This window comes from Euleptes europaea, chromosome 16 (genome assembly GCF_029931775.1).
Source record: "Euleptes europaea isolate rEulEur1 chromosome 16, rEulEur1.hap1, whole genome shotgun sequence".
In the NCBI taxonomy this organism is placed as follows: domain Eukaryota; kingdom Metazoa; phylum Chordata; class Lepidosauria; order Squamata; family Sphaerodactylidae; genus Euleptes; species Euleptes europaea.
In genome coordinates, this window is record NC_079327.1 from 23624917 (window position 1) to 23651728 (window position 26812).

The 26812-nt window shown below is 43.9% G+C and overlaps 1 protein-coding gene across 1 annotated transcript; it reads left to right on the plus strand.

The window, feature by feature from the left end:
• ERCC5 (ERCC excision repair 5, endonuclease) lies at nt 1-25163 on the plus strand. The gene is made up of 15 exons (XM_056862039.1): nt 1-120; nt 1781-1956; nt 3082-3197; nt 3647-3739; nt 4084-4144; nt 4812-4955; nt 6225-6432; nt 7846-8784; nt 10482-10711; nt 12239-12358; nt 16478-16691; nt 19159-19303; nt 20498-20698; nt 21625-21709; nt 24628-25163. The coding sequence occupies exons 1-15, from the start codon at nt 33-35 to the stop codon at nt 25159-25161; spliced, it is 3354 nt and encodes a 1117-aa protein (XP_056718017.1). The 5' UTR covers nt 1-32; the 3' UTR covers nt 25162-25163.
• The last annotated feature ends 1649 nt before the right edge of the window (nt 25164-26812 follow it).

Below are 26812 nucleotides of genomic sequence, written 5' to 3' on the forward strand. Positions count from 1 at the left end.
TTTTTTGCTCCCCTTAAGTTAACAAACCAAAGATGGGAGTTCAAGGACTTTGGAAACTGCTGGAGTGCTCGGGACGGCCGATAAACCCAGAAACGCTGGAAGGAAAAATTCTTGCCGTCGGTATCCTTTATCAGAAATTGACCTGGGATTTAACTGTACTCAATCACCTGGGCCACATTTTCCCCAGAGGACTGCCACTGGGGGAGAGGTACCCACAGCCCGCCTGAGACCTGTGTGCATTTCTGGTTCCTCCTAGTGGTCCCTGCGCATAGAAGCCAGCCACACACTTGCTGCTGTGCTTGTTCCCTTGGGAGAAGTCAACGGTGTGGACATCTACTCTGCAACTTCTGCCAGTCTGCATCAGAGAAACGGGGACATTGCTACTCTTTCCTTTTGAGCCATTTTATTGATAGCTGCCTATACACTGAATGCATTAGAAATTACCCTTTTTAAAAAAGGAAAAAAGTAAGGGAAAAAATTGGCTAGCTAATTTAAAGGGGGAAAAACCCTATAATAATTTGTAGGATTATTTGACTTGGTGCATTTGCTTTTTTTATAACAATTGAAAGCCAGTATGCTATTGTCTGGGAAGGGCAGCCATGAAGGAGCTAAAAAAGATTCTTAAGTGTAAGGATGTGTCACTGGCCACCAAGATCACGTTAACACGTGCCATCGTATTCCCTATTACTATGTATGGGTGTGATAGCTGGACAATGAAAAAAACTGATAGGAAGAAAGTAGATTCTTTTGAAATGTGTTGGAGGAGAGTGTTACAGATACCGTGGATGGCCAAAAAACCAAATCAGTGGGTTATAGATCAAATCAATCCTGAACTGACCCTAGAACAGGGGTGTCAAACATAAGGCCCGGGGGGCGAATGCGGCCCCTTGAGAGCTCTTATCCGGCCCGTGAGCCAACCAAGGCAGCCACCCCCCCTCTCCTGAGGTGTCAATGATCAAAGACTATTAAATGAAAGAAAATACTGTAAGAGTGTTATTGTTTTATGAATGGTTGTATTTTAAGTAAAACTAATATAATTAATTGGCTTTGCCTGTGTCCTCTATCAAGTTTGTATCTCAGGTACCTAGCATTAAATTTTATGGTACACCTGGCCCGCCCCGACCAAGTGACATTTATGTCATATTCGGCCCTCATAACAAATGAGTTCGACACCCCTGCTCTAGAAGCTAAAATGACTAAATTGAGGCTGTTGTACTTTGGTCACATTATGAGAAGACAAGAGTCACTGGAAAAGACAATCATGCTAGGAAAAGTGGAGGGCAGCAGGGAAAGAGGAAGACCCAACAAGAGATGGATGGACTCAATAAAGGAAGCCACAGCCCTCAATTTACCTGAGCAAGGCTGTTAAGGATAGGACTTTTTGGAGGACATTGATTCATAGGGGCGCCATGACTTGAGGGCCCTTAACACACATGCTATTGTCTGCAGAGGCCTTGTTAATCATAGAAATTGCATTGCCTTTTCTTTGTTACTAAGGGATGTTCATGTATCCTTCTGGCCCCTCCTTCTGAGATGTTAAACTTTAAGAGGGGTAGATGTGTCAATTGGTTGTAGAAAACCAATGAAGATGCTTGTGGCATCTTAAGGGCAAAAAAGACAAATTTCGGGATGCAGATTTTTCATGGGCTAGAGCCTGCTTTGCCAGATGCAGGCAGTTTAAGCGTTAAACATAAGTGACTGGTGTCATTGGTGGCTTGACATTTTCATATTTATGTGTGTATCAGCTTGTCCAGTTGTCTTCCTATCACACCCTTCTAAGATATAAGCATTTGGTTAAACCAAGCTGTTAAAGGGGTAAGGGACCGCCATGGAAATTCTATCCACAACGCCCACCTCCTGACACTGTTTCATCGACTTTGCAAATTGCTGTTTTTCCGAATCCGGCCTGTCTTTGTTTTTGATGGAGAAGCTCCACTCTTGAAGAGGCAGACTTTGGTATGTACTTTTAAATACATAAGTTTGTCTGAACACGCTCTGAGGTTTTCCTCACAGATGATCTTGTATCCTATCTCATTGCACATTATAGAATATATAGGAAACATTGCCAGCTAAAGCGGAGATGTGGACACATCAGTGCTTGGTAGTGTCTGGAATTGAACCCGGGCCCCCCGAGGACCCTAATATGTCATGCAGTGAGTCACTCTGTCTCACCTTAAAATACTGTATTAAGAGAGTATGGGGAAATTGGTCATCAGTTATCCCCTCCCAAAAGAAAAGGGTTCATCATAAATACAGTTCTTTGTTAGCTTATGGAATGAGAATTAATAATAGAGAACTTCTCAGTGAATGCATGAAGCTACAACATCTGTGCCTCCTAAGCAGAGCTGTACCCTCCTAAACCCTTTGAAGTAGAAGAAGAAAAGTTAGTTTTTATATGCCGACACTCTCTACTACTTAAGGGAGAATCAAATCGGCTTACAATCCCCTTCCCCTACCCAAAACAAACACCCTGTGAGGTAGGTGGGACTGAGAGAGCTCTAAGAGCTGTGACTAGCCCAAGGTCACCCAGTTGGCTTCATGTGTAGGAGTGGGGAAACCAACCCGGTTCACCAGATTAGCATCTGCCGCTTACATGGAGGAGTGGGGAATCAAACCCAGTTCTCCTGATTAAAGTCGACTTCTCCACACCACCACTCTTAACCACTACATCCCACTGATAAATGAGCTTTTTTAAAAAAAAGGAAGCTGGGAACTCAGAGAGCCTGATGCATATTTTAGTCTAGCGGTATATCATTAGAATAATGGTATATCAATATATAGGGTTTCCAGCTCAAGGTTGGGAAATACCTGGAGATTTTGGGGGTGGAGCCTGAGGAAGGCGAGATTTGGGGAGGGGAGGGACTTCAGTGGAGTGTAAGTGCAATTGAAGATTGCACTTTACTCTAGCTCCCTGTGTTTGTAATGTTGTGCCCATTGACTTCAATAGGAGTGGACCGCAAGTCAGATCTTTGGTCTACCATTCTCGGTATTGACTGCTCTGACTGGCAGCGGCTTTCCAGTATCTCATGGCACTTACTGAGCCGTATCTCATTGCCCTTTTCTTTCACAATCCTATCGCAGGCTAAACGCAGACAACGGAAAGAAGGAGCAGCCACTGACTCCAAGAAAACTACGGAGAAACTTTTGAAAACTTTCCTAAAAAGACAAGCTATTAAAACCGCTTTAGCAGGCAAGAGGCAAGAACATACCCCTTCTCTTCCTTATGGTGTGTGTGTGAGAGAGAGAATCCTGAATAAATTGTGTGTGAATCCTGAATAAACTGTGAAACTCCCTGCTCCAGGATATGGTGATGGCTGCCAACTTGGAAGACTTTAAGAGGGGAGTGGACATGTTCATGGAGGAGAGGGCTATCCATAGCTACTAGTAAAAAATGGATACTAGTCATGATGATGCATACCTGTTCTCTCCAGTCTCAGAGGAGCATGCCTATTATATTATGTGCAGTGAAACATGGGCAGGATAATGCTGCTGCAGTTGTCTTGTTTGTGGGCTTCCTAGAGGCACCTGGTTGGCCACTGTGAACAGACTGCTGGACTTGATGGTCCTTGGTCTGATCTAGCATGGCCTTTCTTATGTTCTTATGTAATATCTACAGTTGGTAATACTGTATATCCTATTTTATCAGCAATGATCAGTTCCCCAGTCTTTCAGACGTGAGAAGAGAAGAAGTTGATGACATCTATGTGTTACCTTCTTTAAAAGAAGAAGAAAAAAATAGGTGAGTGAAACCAGATCCAGGTCAATTCTTAAGGGAAAAAGAGACAATATCTTATTTGCTATTTATGGGAAAATATGTTAATTCATGCCCTGACCTGGACGGCCCAGGCTAGCCTGATCTCGTCAGATCTCAGAAGTTAAGCAGGGTCGGCCCTGGTTAGTATTTGGATGGGAGACCACCAAGTAATACCAGGGTTGCTGTGCAGAGGAAGGCACTGGCAAACCACCTCTGTTAGTCTGTTGCCATGAAAACCCCCAAAGAGGTCGCCATAAGTCGGCTGCGACTTGACAGCACTTTACACACACACATGTTAATTTATAGCCCCTTTTTTTTTGCGACCTTAGCTCTGAAGATGAAGATGAAAAAGAATGGGAAGAAAGGATGACACAGAAAAAGATACTGCTGGTAATTCTTTTAGCATAATTTTTGACACTCTTGTTGATAAGACAAATTGATAAGAAGAGACAACCTGGATGTGGAAATGGGGTTGCAGTTAAATTCTACAAACTTGGTTGTGTCGAAAAGCAGGCAGTCCTAGGAAAGATTTTGTCTTGAGTCCTTTTGAGAGCTCTCTTTACTCAGTACTGGACAAAAGGAGCCATATGAACCCCAGGAAACTTTTAGACTGAGGAAGTTCCATAGTGGGTTATATGCCCCACATGCAATGCTGCTGGGAAGTGGGGTTTTCCACATCATCGTGGGGTGTTTGTGCACCTCCCAGGGTTTTACTGGCTTTAGTCCGATCTTTTTCAAACTTGTTCGGCCCTGAAGCTTTGGGAAAGACCATAGCAAAGCCTGCGTAGCTGCTGTATGGGTGGGAAAGTTTGGATTCTCCTGGTTCCGCCGTGAATTAGCATCATGTTTTACTTGTACTGTTAACTCACTAGGCTGCTCTAGGTATGCCCTTCCCTCTCAGCCTTAACTCTTCCCCCTTTCTTGTCAGTGGGATGTTGTTTTACTACTTTCAAAAAGGAATGGTGTGTAGGTAAACAGTACCTTCCATCGTATTTAAATGATAGACCTCACTAAGCGTATTTGTTTTTGTGTCCTGCCGTTGTTACGTCTCATGTAGGAAGAATTATGTGAAAACACTTGTTCTGTTGATGTTGAGTCAGAAGATTTCCAGACCCTGCCCCCTGAAGTAAAGCATGAGATCCTTACTGACATGAAAGCTTTCACAAAAAGAAGACGGACGCTACATGAAGCAATGCCGGAGGTAACTCAGAGACCTTTCTTTGCCTTTTCTGGTCAGCAGAACATGGCCACTATTAAGCAGAGGCTGGACAAACACTTGTCAGGGATGCTCTAGGCTGATCCTGCACTTAGGGGGTTGGGCTAGACCGCCCTTTCCAACTCTATGATTCTGTGATCACATCTCAAAAACAATATTGACTGCCTGGGGGGAAAAAGTGCAGAAAACAGCAACCAGAATGATCATGGGGTTGGAGCACCTCCTCTGTGAAATCTGTGGCTTTTTAGTGTAGAAAACGGGTGACTAGTGATGTGATAGAGGTCTACAAAATCATGCATGCCATTAAGTAGCTAGAGAGGAGCCTTTCTCCCTCTTCCATGAAACCAAAACACAGAGTCACTTCGTGGAGCTGTTTGCCGATAGCGTCAAGACAAGTAGTTAACAGATAGTTAACTTGTGGAACTCTCTGCCACATGATGAGGTGGTGGCCACCAGATGGATTTTAAAAGGTTTTGGACAGATTTATGGAGAATGGTCCTGTGGATAGCCATGATCCCAGGCTGAGAGGCAAAATGCTTCTGGTTGTTGAAGACTGAGGAACTAGGTGAGAGCAGTTGTATAGGGGCTGTTCTTGTGACCTTCCCTTTGGCGTCTGCCTGCTGTTGGAAACAGGATGCTGCACTAAATGTTACCATTGGTAATACTGCTTCTCTAATGCCGTGTCTCTGTTTGGGGGCATGGTACCGTTTCATAATAGGTGATGGGGAAATGTTCCAAACTGTTTGACCATTCGGAAGTCAGCTGCTAATTTCCAAAAGTTTTGACATATTAAATGTATCTGTTCAAGTTATAAGTCTCAACCCATGATATCAGAAAAGAAAAAGAAGAGTTGGTTTTTATATGCCGACTTTCTCTACCACTTAAGGGAGACTCAAACCGGCTTACAATCACCTTTCCCTTCCCCTCCCCACAACAGACACCCTGTGAGGTAGGTGGGGCTGAGAGAGTGTGACTTGCCCAAGGTCACCCAGCTGGCTTCGTGTGTTGGAGCGGGGAAAAAAATCCAGTTCTCCAGATTAGCCTCCGCCGCTCATGTGGAGGAGTGGGGAATCAAACCCAGTTCTCCAGATCAGACTCCACTGCTCCAAACCACCGCTCTTAACCACTACATCAATGTTTTATTTTAAAACAAATTCCCCCCTTCCTGTTTTTTTAGAATATTTCCCCTTATTCTCATATTTGCCTTGGAGAGACAACTCGTACAGATGTTTGTTTTGTTGTTTTAAATTCAAGGGGTCGAGTGACTTCTCCCAGTATCAGCTGAAAGGGCTGCTTAAAAAAAGCAGCCTGAATCGACAACTAGAACATGTGGAAAAGGAGATGAACCAACAGTACTCCGGCCAAATCCAGAGCCAATATGAGAATGACGGGGGTTTCTTGAAAGAAGTCGAAAGCAGGAGGGTCGTGTCTGAAGACACCTCTCACTACATCCTGATAAAAGGTAGTTTTGTACTAAGTTTCTTTCTGGGCTGACTTTCTGCTTCCATATTTTAGTGTACGTATCTCTCTATTTGTAATATTTCTGTTTCTAATATTTTTATCCCTCCTTTCTGCCCTCCTGCATTTTATCCTCTGCGCAACTTGGAGAGGTAGGTTTGGCTGAGAGACAGAGTAACTGATGGACACAAGGGCGCATAGTGGGCTTTGTGGTTGTGGAGGTTTGAACCCGGGTCTCTCCAGTCCTAGGAGCTGGAGCCTATGCCTCTAGAGCCAAATGTGGGTGGATACAGAAGCAGTCATGGCTATTTAAAAAAAAGAAAAAGAAAATGTAATCTTTAAGTTAAGGTATATTGAAGGAGGCCATGACCTGGATAGTCCAGGCTAGCCCAATCTCATTAGAGGTTGAAAGCTAAGCAGGGTCAGCCCTGGTTAGTACTTGGATGAGAGACCACCAAGGAAGTCCAGGGTTGCTGTGGAGATGCAGGCAATGTCAAAGCACCTCTGAACGCCTCTTGCCTTGAAAACCCTATGGGGGTTTTACTTGATCGCACTTTACACACACACACACAAACTCTGAAGGAGTAGGTGGGATGCTAGAATAACCAGTATGTGGAGGAAATGGCAGGGGACTAAAGAGCTTCTTAGAGATACTTTACAGAAAGGGCAATAATAGAGGTAAACAGTTGTTAGTAATTCAAGTGTGAACCATGCCACAGATACATGTCAGTGCACTAAAACCGTTGTGCAGGGTGCTCCTGTGTGTATTTGTTACGATTGTGAAAACTTTTGTGTGCCGCTTTCTAAGAAGATCCACAACCGCCAGTGTTTGGGCTGCAGGAACTTTATGAATTCTCAATCAATATGTCAATTATTGGTAATGTTAAGTTGTATACTTTCTGTTATGCAAATAGGCTTTCTCATTCTGGCTCTTGGTTGATCTCTTGCTCTAAATTTTGATGTCGTTTGGCTCATTAATGGTAAAAGAATGCAGACCCTGACTCTATACCACACTGGCTTTTGAAACAGAAAGAATACATTGAGGAAACGTTTAAGAAAGCTTTGTCCAGTTACACAAAGGTGTTGTGTGATATTTAACGAATGACATTCTAATATGACATAATGAATGAAATTTAAATCACGTAAACTGCAGTCCAAAATTCTCAGAACTTGGCCTGTAGGAGATTTTTTGCAGTCTTTTTAAACCAAAATTGTATTGACGTAGTAGAAAAGAGCAAGAGTCCAGTAGCACCTTGAAGACTAATAAAAATATTTTCTGGCAGGGTATGAGCTTGTTAGTTTTTAAGGTGCTACTGGACTCTTGCTCTTTTCTACTAGTGCAGACAGACTAACGTGGCTACCCACTGTGAATTGTATTGACGTGTGAGCAAAGAGTGGCTTTGGTTTTCTCTTTCAGGTATCCAGTCCAAAGGAGCTACCCCCAGAGATCCGGCAACTGCTTCTGCTCACCATTCTTCCGCAAGGCCTCAAGATTCACAGCAAAGTACGAAGACCAGCAAGACTTCGGTCAACGTAACACCACCTCCACGTGAATTCTCAAAGGCTGAATCGACTAGCAGTACCTCCCCTGCTCCCCCTTCTCCCAGAACCATGCTGGCAATCCAGGCTGCCATGCTGGGAAGCAGTTCGGAAGAGGAGCTGGAAGATGAAGAGAAGCATCAGCTTGAGTCGGATGAAATCAGGACTGGCCCTGTTGCAGATGCTGGCAATGTGTCGCCAAGAACACTGAGGGCTATTGAGGAAGCTTTGTGCGACGAAGGGGAGGTTCAATCTCCTTGGTCCGGGAATACCGCTGGAAGTCAAGCAGGGCGGGTTCTCGCGAGCAAGCTTCTTACCAGTAGCTCAGATGAGGAGGACCACAAACCTGAAGAACCGAGTGGAAAAGAACTTCTAGTTCCACCTGCTGGGGAATCAGAAAATGAAATCCTTAACCCGGAGAGTGAACTGGACAAAGAGAAGTACGCGTTGGAAATAGACGTGAGTGTACCTGAAGAGACATACGCCCCTTCTGTGGACCCTGCACGCTCTTCTGATTCAGGTGAAAAAGAAAGAGGTGAGGAAAAACAGGCTTCCGAAGTGGATTCAAGTTCTCCGCAAGATGGTGATGTGGTGCTGCAGCCGTTGAGGTCGTCAACACCGCCAGTTGCCATAAGCCCTTCAGACTGCACGGAGTTGGCCCAAAACGGAGAAATTGGACATTCAGGAGCATCAGTGCCCCAACCAGCCAAGGGTGCTTTTGACAGGCAAAGGGTGCTTTCATTGACGCCAGAAACAGCCAGTGTTGCTGAGGAAAGAATGGAAAACCAGTCACAGTCAGAAGAGAGCGATTCTGACGGTACGCAGGTTTTACATGTATGATATCAGAATACAGGGGTAGCAGTGAAAATTATACAGTTGGGGATGGGGAAACATAGGAGCGATTTGGAGGAACTGCTTAGCCAGGGAAGCTGGGAATTATGGATCTTAGAAAAGTTAATTAGGCAGGGCATTCTCCCCCTGTGTGATTTCAGGTACTATTTATATATTTTTTGTTTGGTGTTAACTGATTTATCTCACATTTTAATGAGGTGAAACGCTTTGGTTTTAATTGAAATGATCCATAACTATTTTAAGTGAATATATCATAGAAGAAGAAGAGTTGGTTTTTATATGTCGATTTTCTGTACCTTTTAAGGAGAATCAAACCGGCTTACAAATGCCTTCCCCTCCCCACAACAGACACCTTGTGAGGTAGGTGGGGCTGAGAGTGTTTGGGGAGAACTGTGACTGGCTCAAGGTCACCCAGCAGGCTTCATGTGGAGGGGTGGCTAATCAAACCCGATTCTCCGGATTAGAGTCTGCCGCTCTTAACCACTGTTAACCACCACGCCACACTGGCTGTCCAGCAGCATCCATGGCCCATTAAAGCACTGTGTAGTAGTAGATGCTGTGTGAAAGAAATGTCTCCAGCCAGAAAACGTACCTGCCCCTTTTAAAAGAGAAAGCTTTCATTTTAGGTTTTGTATGTGTGAAGGATGTGCTAAAACAATCAGATCTTTTCAGTATCATTATACTCTGCATGTGGCTTTCCTAAAACACGCATCTTTGCTTTTATCTTTTCTGATCCCATCATGGTTGCTCCTAAATTCTGCTTCCACCCCAATCTTTGTTCCTTTTTTTTTTAACTTTACTGTTTTGCTACCTGCTGCTCTGACACTGTAGATCCCAAGAGTATCACAGGATAACAGTGGGTTGCCAAGAAGAAAATAAGAATAGTTGGAGATTTGCAGGCAGTTAACTTCTGTCAGATAAAGGCAAGCCATGTTAGCTATTTCTGAAAGTGCTATTCATTGTGAAGGGCTACATTTGCTGAATGTGTGGTCTTCTTGATTGAGGAAAAGTAGGGAAACCACATCCCAACTTTTCTGATGCAGGCCCTGTAATTACTTGCAAACACTTACTGCTCACATTCAGTTCATGTAATACGTATAGTGGTTAGGAGTGGTGGACTTGAATCTGGAGAACGGGGTTTGATTCCTCGCTCTTCCACACTAACGGCGGACTCCTATCTGGTGAACCGGGTTGGTTTCCTCCTACATCCGAAACCAGCTGGGTGACTTTGGGCTAGTCACAGTTCTCTTTGAGCTCTCTCAGCCTCACCTACCTCACAAGGTTTCTGTTGTGGGGAGAGGAAGGGAAGGAGATTGTAAGCTGGTTTGATTCTCATTAAAAAGGTAGAGAAAATCGGCATATAAAAACCAACTCCTCCTCTTCCTTCTTCTTCCCCCCACCATAGGGAAGAGGCTTCCTAAGCTCATTCTGGTAACAGGTGGAGAGAATTGTACCCTGGTAATGCTTTCTTTTTTTAAAAAAACAACAACCTAGGAGAAGAGTAGGGGTATTTAAATTGAATTAAAGAGGAGCACTGTTATTCTCTTATTAACTTCTGGGGCCCAAACAGAGCAATAAGCTAGAGTGTTTTGGCAAACTAACATTGTTGTTTGACGGAGCGTAACCTGTTATTACCTTTCATTATTGTTTTACATCGGGCAGATAGCTTCATTGAAGTGGATGCCGAGCTAAGCAGTGAGTTTCAGGATGAAGCTGAGCAGGAGAAAGAAGCAGGGCCTGCCACTTCAGCGGTTGAAAAGGGAGACCATGAGGGTGCCACGGAGAGACTTCCGGAAAAAGCTGGCGAAGATGCAGAGCTGTCTGTACAGCAGAATGTGGCAACTGGAAGCGAGGAGGAGGATGCAGTTAACGAATGGCAGGATATCAGTATGGTAATGATTTCTGCCCCCTCGGTCTTTATCCCAACGTTACCCGATTTAACTGTGCACCTGATTGATTGATTGAATTTTATTTGCGGTCGAAGACCAATAAATACACACTATATGTAGCAATCATGCAACATTTCAGATAAAATACGATATAAAAACTTATCAAAATTAAAAACAGATTACCGCACAATAATTTAACAATTATCTCTTTCCTATGAACAGAACAGCCTTCAGGTTTCTCCACTTTTGAAATCCAGTAGTTAAAGCTCAAAAGTTGTCTAGGTCTTTGCATTTTAATTTACTGCGTACTTCAATCTCCGCAACACAAAATTTGGCACCCTTTCTTGTGGTCAAAGGGTTTTTGTCCACCAGTAATTTTTCAAGTTTATATTTGTTCGAATAGCCAGATAGGTTTTCCAGTAGTGGGGATAATATGGCGAGTCGGAGCTGATTATAAATAGGGCAACTGTGCACCTGATTTTCTTAAGTGCTCTTATCTTATAGTTGTTCAAGAGTTGGGATCGTATTTGAAACTTAAAAATAATAATAAGGCTGGTTGTTGTTCAGGGGAGAGCAAAGGGGTTAATACTCTTTTCTTCACCCAGAGGATAGATCAGCATACGATTCAGTATCTTTTTTTTTTTAAACACACACAAATAAAACAAAATAAAATAAAACAGAGAACTGCTAGGATCTGACTGGGAAACTCACGCATGGCTTTCCCCTTTGATCCAGTCAGAACCCAGTGGAGTCCCACTGGGATCTTCACCCGCTGACCTGGCCCTCAGATCTTGAGGGGGAGGCAAAGAAAGTCCAGTTTCTTCCCTCTGGCTCCGATCTTGTGGATCAAAGCCTCAAACGGGGCAAGGCAAAATGGGTGCAAATTAATTACGCTTGGCGATTCACTGTGTTCTCCCGGAGGCCAGTATGGTAATGATTTTGCTGTCTTCTGTATTGAACATACATTAAGGGTAGGGGTGCATTCAGCGTGCCAGCAAAGCTCGATGATGCAGGTCGCCATCAGTCTTGCAAGGAGCAAAATATTTTATCGTTGGATGACGAAACTGACTAAGAAAGGGATGAAGGCAAAGAGGAAGGATTCGGGGTCTATAGTCCCAGGGTATATGATCTGATGTCTTTGCGATGGATTGACAAATGTCTGTCTTCTGATGAATTAGACCCCCCCCCCTTCACCCACCCAGGTTTTCAAGATTCTTCTTATGATCATGGGGGCTAGAAAGTTGTTCTTTTTTAAAAAAACTAAAAACTGAATAAACATTCCAGCTACCATTGATGCATACATGCACCCCTAAGACAGTTTCCAGGGGGTCGCATAGGGCATAGTTTTCTGCCGGTGCTGTCCTTGGCAGAATTTCACCCTTCTAAGTCCATTGACGACAGGGGTCTTAGAACAGCGTCTCTTTTCATAGGATGACACTGTGATTTAATTACTGCTGTAGATTGAAGTATTTATGTCATTTTGGTGGTGTGGGTTTAATAAAAATATATAATCTTGCTTTACCTTTATAGGAAGAATTAGAAGTTTTGGAGACCAACCTTTCGGTTGAGCAAAACACACTCCGGACTCAGAAACAGCAGCAGGAGCGTATTGCGGCTACTGTGACTGGACAGATGTTCTTAGAAAGCCAGGCATGGATTTATTATTTATATATATGTGTGTGTGTGCGTGTGTGTGCATGTGTGTGTATTGTTCACAATAGCCCTATAGAGATTCCTGGTAAATCCCATGGGGAGAGCTCATTCATCACTGATGCTCAAAGAGTGTATGGCTTGATTTTGTTGCCTGTCAGAGCCAGCGTGGTGTAGTGGTTAAGAGCGGCGGACTCTAATCTGGAGAACTGGGTTTGATTCCCCACTCCCCCACTTGAGCAACGGACTCTGGTGAACCGGGAAGCCAGCTGGGTGACCTTGGGCTGGTCACAGAGCCAGTATGGTGTAGTGGTTAGGAGTGGTGGACTCTAATCTGGAGAACTGGGTTTGATTCCCCACTCCCCCACTTGAGCAGCGGACTCTGGTGAACCGGGAAGCCAGCTGGGTGACCTTGGGCTGGTCACAGAGCCAGCGTGGTGTAGTGGTTAGGAGCAGTGGTTAGGAGTGGTGGATTCTAATCTGGAGAACTGGGTTTGATGCCCCACTCCACATGAGTGATGGATGCTAATATGGTGAACCGCGTTTGTTTCCCCACTCCCTCACATGAAGACAGCTGGGTGACCTTGGGCTAGTCACAATTTTCCCCAAACTCAGCCCCACCTACCTCACTGGGTGTCTGTTGTGGGGAGGGGAAGGGAAGGTGATTGTAAGCGGGTTTGATTCTTTCTTAAGTGGTAGAGAAAATCGGCATATAAAAACCAGCTCTTCTTCTTATGAATGGGTAGACTGACTTGGGCAAGGTCAGTCAGCCATGGGATTTGAATCCCCACTCCAGTTCTTTTTCTATTGGAGTCACGTTTATGTGCATTTCTCTTTCCTTGCCTTAATTAAACAGTGATGGTGCTTGATCCATTTCATTGAATAATTTCAGGAGTAATGTGTATATTGTCTATACAGTATTTAAAAATAAGAAAATATATTATGGGGGAAATTCCATCACTTATCCCAATGCTGTCTTTGTTCAGAAGATGCATACCCAGGGAATGAGGAAAGGGAAGCAATCAAGTAAATGTATAGTTCATCAAGCAAGTGGCTATTTTCATATAGATGAAGAAAAATAAGCATCCTTACATTGTTAAGAAACCCCAGCTTTTCATTCATATCTTGTCCCTGTATGATTTGGAAGACCTCAGACAAAATGTTACCCAGCTGGAATCTAAAGGCGCTATAAAAGCAGCAGCAGAAGAGTTGGTTTTTATATGCCGACTTTCTCTACCACTTAAGGGAGACTCAAACCGGCTTACAATCACCTTCCCTTCCCCTCCCCACAAAAAAAACACCCTGTGAGGTAGGTGGGGCTGAGAGAGCTCTTAATAGAACTGTAACTTGCCCGAGGTCACCCAGCTGGCTTTGTGTGGAGGAGTGGGGAAACAAATCCAGTTCACCAGATTAGCCTCCGCCTCTCATGTGGAGGAGTGGGGAATCGAACCCGGTTCTCCAGATCAGAGTCCACTACTCCAAGCAGCAGATTGTCCAGTGGTTTTCTTTATGCCCCTGTGCAAATTAAATATATCATTTTGAATCAAGTTGTCGGCAGGGCTGTCAGAGGCAAGGGGTGTGTGCAAATGAATTGGGTGTAATCTTTATAGCACCGTTAAAAAAAATGAATTAGATCAGTAGTAAAACAGGAAAAGGAGCAGTTTATTTAATGCACTGCCAAGATTTCCATTTTGGGAGGAAGAAAAGAGAGGGGAAAGACTTCATGTGGTTTTTTATAGGGGGGGATTAGAAACGGAGTAACCAGTTCCTCCAGACCAAAGCTGGTGTTAATAGATGTATCATATAACCCGAAGTATAGCAAGGTTGGAAAATTATGTATTAGATACACCTGTCCACAAGAGATTGATTTACGTTATTCCCAGAGCCAGTAGTTAAAAATATTACCGGCGAGTATTTTTCAACTAATGGAAGGGTGCCCTCAACTTGGCCAACCACTGTCTTTTATGAAAAGCTCAGTTACAAAAATGCATTCGGTCGTCTGTGAGTTTGACGTCTTTACAAGTATGAATTAGTAGCCCGTCCTGCTGAACTTAGCTGGTGGTGTTTTCTTCACGCTGTAATGAAGCCGGAGGACTTGAAGGAGTCTGCCCGACATTTTCCTCTCTGAAAAGCTTGCAGAGGTTCCACTCTGGAAACAGAATGCTCTCTGAGGATGGTGGCTGTTCTTTAGTCCCGTAACGGGGTATCCTCCTGCTTGTAGAAATAATAGTTTTGTGGATATCCCAGATGGTGTGTTCTGGTTTTTTCCCCAACAGTTGTATGGATTTTGAGCTTGTTTAAATTGTATGTTAAGTGCCGTCAAGTTGCTTCCGACTTATGGTGACCCTATTTACGAGTGACCTCCAAAACGTCCTATAGTAACCGCTGGCTCAGGCCTTGCGAACTGACGGGCGTGTCTTCCTTTATCAAAACCAGAGAAATCCCTTCTTCTTCACTCACAGGAGATGATTTTTCGCAGGAGACTGATACCCTTTGTACCACAGTTCATTTTGTTTGAAGATCCCTCAACTCTCTTTCTTCTTTGTTTCCCCCTGTTCTTAGACCAAGGTGTTGAACAATAAAACCATAAAACTTAACTAAGACCCATCTCTAAAAACACTTCCCTTCGACTCTTCTCTGCAGCCTCCAAAAAAACGAGCAACAAAATCAGTACACTGAGGGTCAGAGTAAGAGGAACTAAACCTTTTGCTCCAAAGTTGCTCGAGAAAATGCGGACCATTTGTTAAAACATGGTATAATCCATTTTAGCCTTGTGCCTGCAGAAACATTAGTCTGGATCCAAGCATCTGCCTCTTTGCCTAACCCATCAAATGGGGTGTAGTGGTGTACCAGCGTGGTGTAGCAGTTAAGAGTGGTGGTATGGAGTGGTGGAATCTGATCTGGAGAACCGGGTTTGATTCCCCACTCCTCCACATGAGCGGCGGACGCTAATCGTGTGAACTGGATTTGTTTCCCCACTCCTACACGTGAAGCCAGCTGGGTGACCTTGGGCAAGTTACAGCTCTGTTAGAGCTCTCTCAGCCCCACCTACCTCACAGGGTGTCTGTTGTGGGGAAGGGAAGGTAAGCCGGTTTGAGCCTCCCTTAAGTAGTAGAAAAAGTCAGCATATAAAAACCAACTCTTCTTCTTTTTCTGAGCTTCTTAGAAGAAAATATCAGATAAATAATGTGTTGGTTGTCAACAGTTGCATCATTATTTGAACACACACGTCTGCTTTAAGACTGAGTCAGACTTTTGGGCTGTCAAACGTCATCTGGTCTATTGTGACTGACAGGGGCTGTCCAGAACCTCAGGCAGAGAGGTCTTTCACCTCCAGCGCTACCTGATATTTTAAACTGAAGATGCCGGGGGTTGAACCGGGGATCTTCCGCATGCAAAAGCAGCCACTCTGCCAGTGAGGCACAGCCACTTGTGTGCATCACACAAACAGTAATAGTGCACATGGTGATGCATCTCAAGTTCAATGGTTCTCAGTGGAATTGATTCTCATGCTCAGCTGCAGGTGATCCAAAGGACAGTAATCACTCACAATGGGTAGCATCTTTTGGGATCCAGGGTTTGTCATAACTAGGGTTAATTAAAAAAAAAATCACTAGCCCTTCTTTAGCATTTTGTGTTGTGGTCTCCAAATTCCATATGTTCTTGGACTTCTTAATGTTGTTCTGTTGAAGGCAGTTTGAAATGGAGACAGTGGCATGAGTGCTGATTTTGCGTACTCTGACTTGTATTTGTCCTTTGGCGTCATCAGAAATTCTGTCTGCAGAGAATGCAATAAAAGTGGCATCTCAGAGGAAATATGAACTGAAGCAGTTTTCTAAACTCTCTTTTTGAAACGGTGGTTTTAAAACCCTTCAGAGCCTATCATTAGTCCATTGTAACAAACAATTCTCACTGAGGATCACGGTGGGTAGCCATGTTCGTTTGTCAGTAGCGGTAGAAAAGAGCAAGAGTCCAGCAGCACCTTAAAGACTGAACAAAATTCCTGGCAGGGCATGAGCTTTCACTCAGTAATCACTCAGTGTGCGTGCGTCTGCAAACCAAGCTCTGGCAACGCCGTTATTGGGGATAAATGTTGAATTGTTCTGCTGTTCCATATAGGAACTTCTGCGTCTTTTTGGCATTCCATACATTGAGGCCCCGATGGAGGCAGAGGCTCAGTGTGCCGTTCTGGACCTCACCGATCAGACCTCTGGGACCATCACAGATGACAGCGACATTTGGTTGTTTGGCGCCCGGCATGTTTACAAAAACTTCTTCAGTCAAAAAAAGTATGTGGAGTATTTTCAGTACGTGGACTTCCAGAATCAACTAGGTGAGGACAAAAACCTTGGTTATGTGGAATTTTTGAATCAATGCGCCTTTTCAGGGATACCAGCTTGGATCCACTGTAGCGGTTGCATTTATGGAAGGGGGAGAGCGAATTCGGCTTAGTGACCCCCCCACACCCCATTAGCTGTTCATTCTACCACGAGGCCCATATTAGATTCATTGCTCCCCTGATCAGTGAATTCCCCAATAAGCCAGTAGAATTCCTGACTAAGAGGCTCCTGATGGGTGAAACTCCAAATTTTTCACTCCCAACTGCCAAATTCTGTGCCAATGCAATTAAAATTCGCACAAATAGAATGGAAAAAAATTACTGAACTGGGCCATATTTACATTAAGTTGTTAAATCTTGTGATTTGTTTTAATATCCTCCATTTTAACATCATTAGTCTTTTATCTAATTTTGTAATTTATACTAGTTTTACAGTTTTATTAAGTCAGATAATTTTATGTATTAACCTTTGGCTGGTCAAACAGACCGTATCAATAAATATATATATGCAACCCCCCACACCCACACACTGCAGATCTCTGACTTCCTCCTCATGCTTTTCAGGGGTCCCTGATCCCCTCAGGAGCGGCATTTGGAGGGCATTTTGGGCTGCAGTGGGAGAGGAAGTTATTCTCCGCAGGTGGACCTCAGCATCTTGCTTGTCAAATTCTCAGTTTTTCAGTAGTAATGGATATCCAAATGTGTTCCATCTGAGTCTGGCTTGTGTGAGTTCATTGATTGTTGTTGACAACTCCATAGCGTTGGCAATGTAATTTCGCTGTCTAAAGATGTAACCTGCCTGGATTATCTTTATGGCTGCTGCAGCTGGCCCTAGATTAACAACCCAGTCTTTCTGAGAGAGTATGATATTTTGCCTTCTGAGACTGGGAGTTAAACATCTGTTCAGAACTGCAGGGGAATTTGGAATAATTGATATGGTATGATTTTAGACAGAATACCTGTCAGACTTCTAGTCTGTACCCCATTTATACATGTACCTTTGGCCCTAACGTTGCAATAGCAACAGTAATTTAGATTGGTGTCTAGTGTCCAGGGATAGGGTAGAATAAATAACATTTTCCTACCTATCCCAGGCTCTTGGAGGTGGAATATAACTGGACCATTCTATTCTGCTTCTGTGCACTCTTAACTTTGTACCCTTTCTTGGCGGTTGTGTGTGAATACGAGAGCTTCATCCCCATTCCAAATGGTAGTCGTAAGCATCACAATGGCTCTCACGGTGCCCTGTTGGATCGGTCCAGTGGTCAAAAAGAGCAAAACCACACCTAAAAAAGGATATTACAGAGCTTGAGAAGGTGCAGAAAAGAGCAACCAAAATGATTAGGGGACTAGAGCAACTGTCCTATGGGGAGCGGTTAGGACGCTTAGAGCTGTTTAGCTTGGAAAGAAGGCGGCTAAGGGGAGACATGATAGAGGTCTATAAAATTATGCATGGTTTGGAGAGAGTGGACATGGAGAAGTTTTTCTCCCTCTCCCATAATACTAGAACACAGGGTCATCTGCTAAAGCTGGAGGGCGAGAGATTCAAAACAGATAAAAGGAAATACTTTTTTAACACAACGCATAGTTAAATTGTGGAACTCCCTGCCCCCAGGATGTGGTGATGGCTGCCAACTTGGAAGGCTTTAAGAGGGAGTGGACATGTTCATGGAGGAGAGGGGTGGGGTATTCATGGCTACTAGTAAAAATGGATACTAGTCATGATGCGTACCTATTCTCTCCAGGATCAGAGGAACATGCCTATTATATTAGGTGTGTTGGAACACAGGCAGGACAATGCTGCTGCAGTAGTCTTGTTTGTGGGCTTCCTAGAGACACCTGGTTGGCCACTGTGTGAACAGACTGCTGGACTTGATGGGCCTTGGTCTGATCCAGCAGGGGCTTTCTTATGTTCTTATGTCCATCTAGTCCAGCATCCTGTCTCACTCAGTGGCCAACTGTTTCCCAGGTGTGCCAGCAAACGAGAAATAGAGGCCGAGGCTTTCCCCAAATAATTGCGTGCCTAGTACTGGTATTCAGAGGTTTGCTGCATCTGAATGTGGAGATGCCTGTTATTCACTATATCTACCATTCATTGATGGATTGTCTGCCACGAATCTGTCTAATCCCCTTTGAACCCCTTCACACAAGTGGCTGTCACTACGTCCCTGGACAACAAATTCAGGCCTCTCGTCTCTGTGTGTTCAGTGATGGTCAAAAAGTCCGTGGGTGTCCCAAATCCTTCCCGCAGGTGTCCCAAATCCTTCCCAGCCCTGCTGCTGGTGACCTCTTTGTTGAAAAGACCGGTTCTGGTATCTTGCATAAGTCAGAGTTTTCATTCTGTTACCAAGCAGTAGTTCCTTTATCTGGGTGTGTTTGTAAAGTTAATCTTGTCAGAATAGAATTCTTAAAACGGTGCTGTCAAATCTGGTTTCGTCATTCTTTTTTTTCCCCTCCCCAGGCTTAGATCGAAACAAGTTAATTAATTTGGCATATCTGCTCGGCAGTGACTACACGGAAGGCGTTCCTAATGTTGGTTACGTAACAGCGATGGAGATTTTGAATGAATTTCCTGGGCGAGGAATGGAGCCCCTTTTCCAGCTTGCGTAGGCAGCTTTCCTTGTTTGATTATCTTTTGTTCTCGGTCTTCTCTGGTGCCGAGTCCTGCCATCAGTCGCAGGATTATAACTGGCAGGATCTGATTCTTACCCGCCTTGGAGGTGCTGTTGTGGTTCTCTTCGTGAGCCATGCGTCTTGAGGCTGTAATGTAAAGAGCGGGCTTGTGAAAAAGACCCATGTGCCGATGAGCGCAGACTGTCTTGGTCGGTTTTCAAAAAGAGGCGAGGGGTGGGAGCTAGCTGCGCTTCCCAGAGGAAGGCATATCCCCATGCTGGGGCAACTGCTGAAAAGGTCTTGCTGCTCATGGGCATGAAAGGAGAGACTTGGGGACTGTATTTCATTTGTCTGCAATGTCAATTGAGTCTTGAAATCTGTCTTGAAGACAGTTCAAAAATTTGAACTCCCCAAAGCGTCTAGACAGTCTTCAAGGGCGGCCCCATATAGAAGTCATTGCAGTAGTCCAATATGAAAGTTACAAAGTTATGAATGCCTCTGGCTGAGTCTTTACATCAGGGTAGGCGACATTGTTTTGCCCAGGACTTCCAGGACCTTGCAGCATCTATGTGTGCCACGCCAGCAAATAAAATGTCGGTCAAAGATGAGGGTTGTGTTTGGTCAGATGCACCAGGAGCACTCTGAGCCCCATCAGCACTGCCAGCACCTCAGGGGTTCCCTCAGACTCAGCTGGCCAGGCCCATCATGTTCTCCCACAAAGCTGGCCGTAGCAATGCTACCAGTGCCTCATTTGCTAAAGCAGAGAACGAGCCCTGTTTATGCTTGGGAGCGGGGTGGAGGGGCTCCCTTCCCCTGTTCTACATTCAGTAATTTGTGCGGTTGGAAAATCAGCCAACATTAGTAGCTTTTTCCCCTGTACCAAAGTTTATATAACCAAGTGAGATAACTTGGCTGGATAGTAGGAAAAAATTGTTTACAGCAAGAGTTGTTTGACAGTGGAATCAGCTTCCTATGGAGGTGGTGAGCTCTCCCTCACTGGCAGTCTTTAAGCAGTGGCTGGACGAGCACTTGCCAGGGATGCTCTAGGCTGATCCTGCATTAAGCTGGGGGTTGGACTAGATGGCTTGTATGGCCCCTTCCAACTCCATGATTCTAACTTACTATGAACTCATGTAAAGAGAGAACAAATAATCACCATGTTTCTGTTCTGCAATTTTTTCTTTCAGGGAGTGGTGGGCTGAAGCTCAGAAGAGTAAGAAGACGTGTCCCAACCCACACGATACGAAAGTGAAGAAAAAAGTACGGCAGTTGCAGCTTACACCTGGCTTCCCAAATCCTGCAGTATCAGAAGCTTATCTACACCCAGTTGTAGATGAGTCAAAGGGATCCTTTGTTTGGGGAAGACCGGACTTGGAGCAGATCAGAGAATATCCTTTCCCCCCCCTCCTCTGTGCTTGTATGTTCTCCTGATCAATCGGAGCTTATAAACGAAAACCAGCTCTTCTTCTTCTGTTTATCATAGTCACATCAAGCCTTTAATAATTGTTAGGCTTTTAAAAATGCTTCTTGTAAGGCTTTTAAAAATGCTTCTTGTACTGCTAGTTGTAAACTACTACTATTGTAGACTTGTGAAATATAAGTTACAAATTTTAGCTTTCCCCCCTCTTATTTGTTTAGTTAATTTCTAGTCCACCTTTCTAACGGAGACTCAAAGTGGATTATAGTATTTTTTTAAATGCAATAAAAGCAGTATGGTAGATACAGTAAACAATGCAGTAAAAACTGGATTAGAAATTTGGAAAACAGTGCAATAAGAACAGTACACGGAACAAATGGGATTACGGAAATTAGAGGGGGGGAATGCAAGGAACGAGCCCCGTGGCGCAGAGTGGTAAGCTGCAGTACTGCAGCCCAAGCTCTGCTCATGACCTGAGTTCGATCCCAATGGAAGTCGGTTTCAGGTAGCTGGCTCAAGATTGGCTCAGCCTTCCATCCCTTCAAGGTCGGTAAAATGAGGACCCAGCTTGCTGGGGGTAAAGGGGTGATGACTGGGGAAGGCACTGGCAAACCACGCCGTAAACAAAGTCTGCCTAGGAAACGTTGGGAAGTGACATCACCCCATGGGTCAGGAATGACTCAGTGCTTGCACAGGGGACCTTTACCTTTTTTTAATGCAAGGAACTTGGGAGAATACCTACAATGAACAAAGCAGTAAAAACTGCCAAACTTTCCCCAGCTGTTAAAGCTTTATAAAGACGCCCTCATGAATTATTCTGTTTGACACATTCTTATGGATGTGTGTTAGGAAACTTTCATTCAGTGTTTCTGTTGCTGATTCTTTAACTGTTAGCACATATTGCCAGAGTCATTTTGGCTGGAACAAGTTGAAAACGGATGAAGTCCTACTGCCTGTCCTCAAACAGCTGAACGCTCAGCAGGTAACACTAGAAGACAGAAGCATGTGTATACGTGTGGTCATAGCGAATTATCCAAACGAGGGGTTGTTGTTGTTTTTCAGCACCATGGCTTGGATCCACTGGAGCGTTTCTGTAGAGGAATTTCCACCTGCCAAGTGCAGCTTTCTTGCCTCTCCCCACTGGAGTGTAAAATGCTGTATCTAGGAGCAGTATTTGGGGCTGCAGTAAAACAGAGGCGGCAAAGTCATGCTTTGTAGGTAGAAATCCTTCCATCTCTGGCAGATCCAAGTTTCAGGGTTCATTTCTATGGGAACATGAAAACTTATTTCAGTTCAATTCAGTTTTTATTGCATATGACCAATGGCCGTTACAAAAAGTAAACACTACAAAACCGGATGACAATCAATAAAAGTTACATTTTAATAAATTAAAAGCTTTATGGGTAGGAACACATGAAGCTGCCTTATACTGAATCAGATCCTTGGTCCATCAAAGTCAGTATTGTCTACTCAGACCGGCAGCTGCTCTCCAGGGTCTCAGGCAGAGGTCTTTCACATCAACTACTTGCCTAGTCCCTTTAACTGGAGATGCTGGGAACTGAACCTGGGACTTTCTGCATGCCAAGCAGGTTCTCTACCACTGAGCCACTGCCCCTCCCCAAATGTTTTCTCTAATCCTCTGGATCTTATCAAAATACAGCATATAAAACATTATTAAATAGTTAATAATAACCAAGATAACTCTGTAGGTTGTCTAACATGAAATAAACAACAAAACTACTCAAGCCAAAAATTGACTGTAAGTAGAGGAAAACTCAAAAAGTGAGTTCTCAGGCACAATATGGTTTTAGTCCCGGGCAATAGGAGAATGCCAGATAGAATTCGCAGTTGTAATCGCATCAGCCGATTGCTTAACTCAATTCTTTTCAGAATTAATGGGTTGGGCCAACCTGGCATGTATTTTCTTTGCTGCTAAAGCAAAGAGGGCATTTAAGAGAGGAAAACTTACTTAAAAAGAAAAATTACACTAAATATATGCTGGGATGCAACTGTCACTATTTACATTTCCATAGATATATCTTTGTGCCTGTGTCTGCATTTTAGTTACAACACAATCAACAGTATCGTCATTTAAAATCAGATTAAAAAAGCAGATGACAAATGAAAATTCAGTGGCTGTAGAAAACAGCTGTCAGGTTCAAAATTCAGTCAACAGTGAGAGTTCGGCTATGATCTCGTAAGAGCCGTGGTTATAATAAACACAGAAAATGAATTTGTGTATTTATTTTTACATTTTATATCTACATATATATACATTTTTACATTTTCAACCAAGTCTGTAGCTTAGGGATGCAGGGTCAGAATATAGAGGCCAAATTTTCATCAGAAGCTGTTAGCTTTCAGACGGTTTGAACTGGAAGATGTTTCAGGCAGAGAACAGTAAAGGCAGATAAAAAGCCAGAAACCTGGAAGCAGGTAGAAAGGGACACACCTGTGGTGTATGTTCAACCCCCTTGAGTTCTACACTCCAGAGCTGGCAAGAGCCCAGCTCAATTTAAATAACGCTCCATCAGGAAAAAACAACAACATTGTAAATAGTATGAAAACTCTCGTTCACAGTTGGCTAGAATTTTTTGCCAAGAGAAACTCAATTCCTCTTGCTTTGCTAGCATGCTGGAATTGTTTCCAGATTATAATTAGTCACTTGGTAGTAAACGCTTCCGTTGCTCATGCTGACCTTCAGTATTGAGGAGGTGGGGGATTAGTCCAGATGGCGTCCTTTCGTGTGCACTGTCCCAGAATAAAGCCAGGTCCCTTTTCCCCTAATCATTCCCCCGGAATCCCCTTTTGTTGGATGTGAGAGATGAGCCATATGGAATGGGCAAAACTTCCACCAGCTGTATGGTGTTCCAAAATCAATCGCTGTATTTAGAGCTGCCTGACAGTGTCTTAAGAGATTAATAAGCACTGCCAAAGCATCCGACTTGCCTCTTGTAGTCTCCAGTTAGAAACTGCTCAAGTGACACCACAGAAAGAGAGCAGTTTCCAGCATTCCTTAATCTGGAGTTGGCTAAATCCATTTAAAAAAAAATTAAGCATGTGTTCCACACACAGAAAATAAAATTCATTAGGAGCACTCTTTGTCATATGAACTGTGGCCATAGATTATGCACTAGCTGCTCTCTGCAGTTTTGTTCCAACACATCACAAAATCCTTGCTTGTTGCTATTTTTTAGCTCTTCGCTTATTTTATTTTTAAATTGAGTTTTCTCATTTATATCTCTCCTTTTTCAAACCAGCCCTTCCAAAGACCGCTTACAACAAATGTATAAATACAGTTCAGATGAAAAAAACACAAAACATTAAAATGCAGTCTATTTAATACATTATATAAAAGATAAAATAACAATATTGGCAAAAAAGCAGCCCAAACTGAAGAGCTACTTGTCTGAAGTTAGTCTGAATAAAACCAGGCTTCACTTGCCTGCCCAAAACATCCTGGTTCACACTCTACACATGAACACATAAAACTGCCTTATACTGAATCAGACCCTTGGTCCATCAAAGTCGGTATTGTCTTCTCCGGCTGGCAGTGGCTCTCCAAGGTCTCAGGCTGAGGTCTTTCACATCACCTGCCTGCCTAGTCGCTTTAACTGGCGATGCCAGGGATTGAACCTGGAACCTTCTGCATGCCAAAGAGGTGCTCTACCACTGAGCCACAGCCCCTCTAGAGTGAGCTCTTCAACCGAGGTGCCACTACCAAAAAAGGTCATGTTCTGTACTCTAGTGAATCTTAACAGTCAGTGAGTGGTATCTTGAAGGAAGACCTTCCCCAGATAGTAGTTGACAGATGTGGAATGATGGGCCCATAGAGGATTTCCCCCTCCCCTTTCCCTTCTATAATTCCCCTCACGGTAGACGTTTCTGTTTCTGTTGTAGACGCAGCTCCGCATCGATTCCTTCTTCAGACTAGCCCAACAAGAGAAGCAGGCCATCAAGAGTCAAAGGCTTCGCAGGGCTGTGACTTGCATGAGGAGAAAAGAGAAGGAGGAAGAAGAAACCGAAGTCTCGCAGGCTACAACCACCTCTAAAGAAAGGCAAGGGAAGGAGCAAGGAGTGACCGGAGCCCCGAACCAGAGGGGCAAGAGGAAAAAGCACCCACCCGCCAAGCAGGAGAGCTTTTTAGGGGGAGGTTTCATAGGGGAAGTGGAGCTGTCAGAGCCGTCCAGCGGGTCTTCAGGTGAAGAGTCGGAGAACGAAGCCTTGAGTCGGTGTCCCAGGAGGAAGAATGCCAAGGTGCTCAAAATCACCTCTGCATGTCACGATGCCGCTGTGGGGCATGGAGTGCCACAAGTTGAAGCGGGGAATAGTAGCTCCAGCACAGAGGAGGAAGTGATGATGGTGACTGCCAGGCCTGTTTTCAAGGGCAAAAAGGCAAAGGGCCAGTCTTCAAGAGGACGAAGAAAGAAATAACGTCAGTGTCAGATATGGGCACTTCCAGAAAGCTCTTTTTGTAAACAGCACCATGAAATCTTCCCTAGAAAAAAAGGATTAATCAGCCCCCTCTCTCCCACTTCTTTTTCATTTGTATATATCAGCACTATTTAATTGAGACCTTTTTAAATATAGCTACCATAAACTGAAAGACTTTAAACTTATTTAAGAGGCTAATGTTGGATTTTCTCTCCCTTGTGTGCCGCTTGTCTGGAAAACTCCCATTAGAATAAAATCAAGTCCTGCCTCCCTTGAGGAGTTTCTGAAGGTGATCTGTAATGTAGATGTTTCTCTGGGTGGAAATGAAATCATTTCGTAACGTCGCCAATCTGTCACTCAGCTTCACGCTTCGAGAAATGCGATAAGTGGCATACATGCCGTACAGGGTTTCTGCATTCTGCTGGAAGGAATATTTTGGGCCACTTCAGGTCCTCCATGCCCCGTTGTTTGCCTACGTCGAAAATCGTTTTAAATGGGGAATTAAGGGCAGTGGTGCATCTAATGCATGAGAAATGGAGGAGGGGAAAGAGGCATTGGTCACTTTCGAGTACAGTCAGCAGATTTGCCACACTTGATACTGCCTCAAACCAATTTTGATCTAAAATTGCAAACTTTTGGAATAACTTCCCTTTGATGGGGCAAAGTAACTACGTCACTTCAGATCGGATGCCTTTTCAAAGGTTGTTTTCTAAGTCAGTTGTTGAGGAAGAAGCAAGTTCACTAACATTTACTTTTTGTTAGGCTGACTCAACAAAAAGTCAGGTCAGACTGCAGCTCTCTGCTTTTGAATATCAGTGCCTGAAACACTGTCTTAACAAGACTTACCAATTATTACTTGTTCCAATAAGAGAGGTCAGTTTACTCTTTTCCTTCTCATCCATAGCATCAGAATCCTTAATTATTTTTAATTGTGATATCGTGCTATGAACTTCCCGTAGGTTCTTCTTGATGGCTGTTGTCTCTTCCCATGGTGTAGTCCCCTTGCAAGGACTGTACCTCCTCAGTTTTTTGTGGGTGTCTTTTTTGTGAAACGGTCACCATTTTTTTTAAAAAAGTACCGCGACAGATCAGAATACTGTATTTTAAGGTGTTCACCTTCTGCTGTGGTCTGGTTTCACACAAATGGCTTTCAATATCAGGCTGAGAAGGTAGAGTTAAAAAGCAGACATAAATGGCAATAAGTTTACCAAATAGTTTGAGTACACAGGCATTGTATTCCTTTTTCCTGCTGGTTGGGTTATGAAGTGGGCGAAATCCGGCTGGATTATTCTCCTTTGTTTTGTCCAAATTTAGTAGAACCTGTTTACTGAATAAAGTTTTAGCAAGCAGAAGAGTACAAAATGTGTGCTAGTCTTCCTCTCACTTCTACTGTTGGGAGACAGCCAGAAGCACCCATTCAGTGGTCAACTAAACAGTCAAAGAAAGAACATGGGAGACGCAAGATGTAATGCCAGTGTTGCAAAAAAAAAGGAGAACACAATTCGTGAGGCTACTGAAGAGAAGAAGAAGAGTTGGTTTTTATATGCCGACTTTCTCTACCACTTAAGGAAGAATCAAACCGGCTTACGATCGCCTTCCCTTCCCCTGCCCACAACAGACACCCTGCGAGGTAGATGGGGCCAAGAGAGCT